At 37.5% G+C, this 2,315-nt stretch overlaps 1 protein-coding gene across 1 annotated transcript in view; it reads right to left on the bottom strand.

Annotated features, from left to right (window-relative positions):
- LOC101853453 overlaps positions 1–2,315 on the bottom strand; it is a gene marked incomplete at its 5' end in the record, with an annotated part of 9,713 nt that overhangs the window by 1,583 nt on the left and 5,815 nt on the right. Inside the window, 1 exon segment of the mRNA XM_013080907.1 lies at positions 1,261–1,374. Coding sequence (XP_012936361.1) covers positions 1,261–1,374 — 114 coding nt within the window.

Genomic DNA, 2,315 nt, shown 5'->3' with positions numbered 1-2,315 from the left:
AATATCTATCTATCTATCTATCTATCTATCTATCTATCTATCTATCTATCTATCTATCTATCTATCTATCTATCTATCTATCTATCTATCCATCTATCTATCTATTTATCTACATGCTCTTACTTTGATGAATTATCACTTGCACTAGAAACATCAATTCCGTTCTTTTGGACAACCAACTTCTCTAGCTTCCTCAAATTAAAACATTAATCAGAAGTAAAAGACTTCTACTCTATAACAAATAAAGACACAGAATGTCATTTTTATCACCACCCATTAAACTCGTACCATCTTAATCATCTTTCAATATTAGCATTTCTATGATCTTTAAAGCTTGCGAAATCAAAATATAACTGGGTTGCAATCAGAATACTGATATTGCGCCCAGCTTCACACTGTTACTGTTAGCAATTGTTATTATTCATTTATGTTTCATGCATATGGCTGTGAGCCAGTTTGTGAAAGAAAGCATACAGTTTATATAAATGTATTACCTGAGTTGTGGTGGTCGATTATGATTTATCCTACAAGCGAAATTGCAAAGTTATAATCACATGTTTTAACGAGTGATTACAACTGGCAATTTCACAAGTGGGATGTATCATGGTCTACCACCATAACGAATGCACAACATTTTTTATACCATACTGACATCAGCTGTCATAAAAGACCAGTCAATTGGACAAGAGGATCCATTCAAGAGTGTTAAATTTCAACGCAATTTCTGCGAAACAAACCTCAAATAAAACAATAAATATAGATCTAGTTTCTTATTTTTTCAAGTCGTGAATCGTACGTTTTCTTTGCTTGCTTTGGCTATGTTTAGGTTGTCATTGTTTAGATTGTGGTTCATTTCGCGGAGGGAGACATAGGTATAGCACAACATGTAAATTAACGTGGCTAAAAACAAAGGAAAACGATCCAGATTTTTTCCAATGATCACTACAACTTCGACGAGCATGAAAATGTTGTTTTCATGCGAGACTCTAGAATGGATTCTCTTTTCCAACTGGCTGGTCATTTGAACTTTGTTGGTCCGGATCTATTTCGTCAGCTGATATCGGTATGTTATTTTTTTTAAAGTACCTCACTCATTATGGTGTTAGACCATGATTTATCCTACTTGTGAAATTGCTTGTTACAACTTGGTAATTTCACTAGTAGGATAAATCATAGTCTAACACCATAACTCATGTAATAAATTATTTATGTTTTGCCTTCGCATTTCTTTCTTAAAATCATGCTCTTTTAATCATTTACCGAGAAGAACTCGGCAGGTGTCATATAGTAGTGGCTGAAGTTGACTCCGTTGTAGGCTTTCTCTTTGGTCAATCCGCCATCCCGGGAACCAGCAGTTGCAGTTTCTACCCCTCGCTGATTGAAAAAAAAATACAAAACATTGAGGTTATATAACAGAATACTATTAGAGCTTTCGGCAGGTACGCCTGTCAGACATCGGGGTCCTCTTGTCCTCAACGGCGTGGTGTGAACGCCTCAACGTACATGAACAATCTGAGCATCTAGCAGTCTCCCCACGAGTATTATTAAACACGCCCAACCACCACATTTCAATGCAAGTTTGTAGAGTTCCGCCTAAGACTGCAACTCCCTTATGCATGTTTTTTTACCGCTCCAAAATCAATCAAGTATGATTATAAAGAATCCGTCGCAAGCAACAGACTGGTGGTTTGACAAATTTAAAGCTTCACATTTGTCCAAATACCAAGCTAAAGTCTGACGGTTGCAGTGTGGTGTTGTCACGCAAAAGGATACATACCTAGCGACTCATCATTAGCGACTGCCGTGAGCAACGCGACGTTGCGTTGTGCACAAGGAGACATACTATATTATGACCATCGAGACGTCTCTACTTGAGTCTCGCTTAGTGCTCATCGTTTGTTATTTCACACTCCCTGATTCTAAGTCAGGAAGGATCGAATACCTCATTCCATCGGGTCAGAACGACAAATTTTGAAGATCTTGCATGGAAGTCCCGCACACTAAAGGGTCATTGGTGTTTCTGACACTGAGAAAAGTGGACCCTTCGGGAGGTCGTCCTGGTACAATTCAAAGTTACTCACTACCCAAAACTGAAGCCGCTCTTGTCCGTCAAAATCTTAATTTTCAAGAGTACCAGGAAAACGACACGTGGCTACCTGTCAAACAATGGAATATTCTATGCTTTATGTGGATTAAACGGTCAAGTATATTAAAGACAACTGCATTGTTGGATGAATATCTATCTCTTTCTCTTTCTTTCTCTATCTATCTATCTATCTATCTATCTATCTATCTATCTATCTATCTATCTATCT

This window comes from Aplysia californica, unplaced genomic scaffold (assembly GCF_000002075.1).
Source record: "Aplysia californica isolate F4 #8 unplaced genomic scaffold, AplCal3.0 scaffold00105, whole genome shotgun sequence".
NCBI classification, from domain to species: Eukaryota; Metazoa; Mollusca; class Gastropoda; order Aplysiida; family Aplysiidae; genus Aplysia; species Aplysia californica.
The sequence above is the reverse complement of the archived record's forward strand: the minus strand, read 5'-3'. Positions and strand labels throughout refer to the sequence as shown.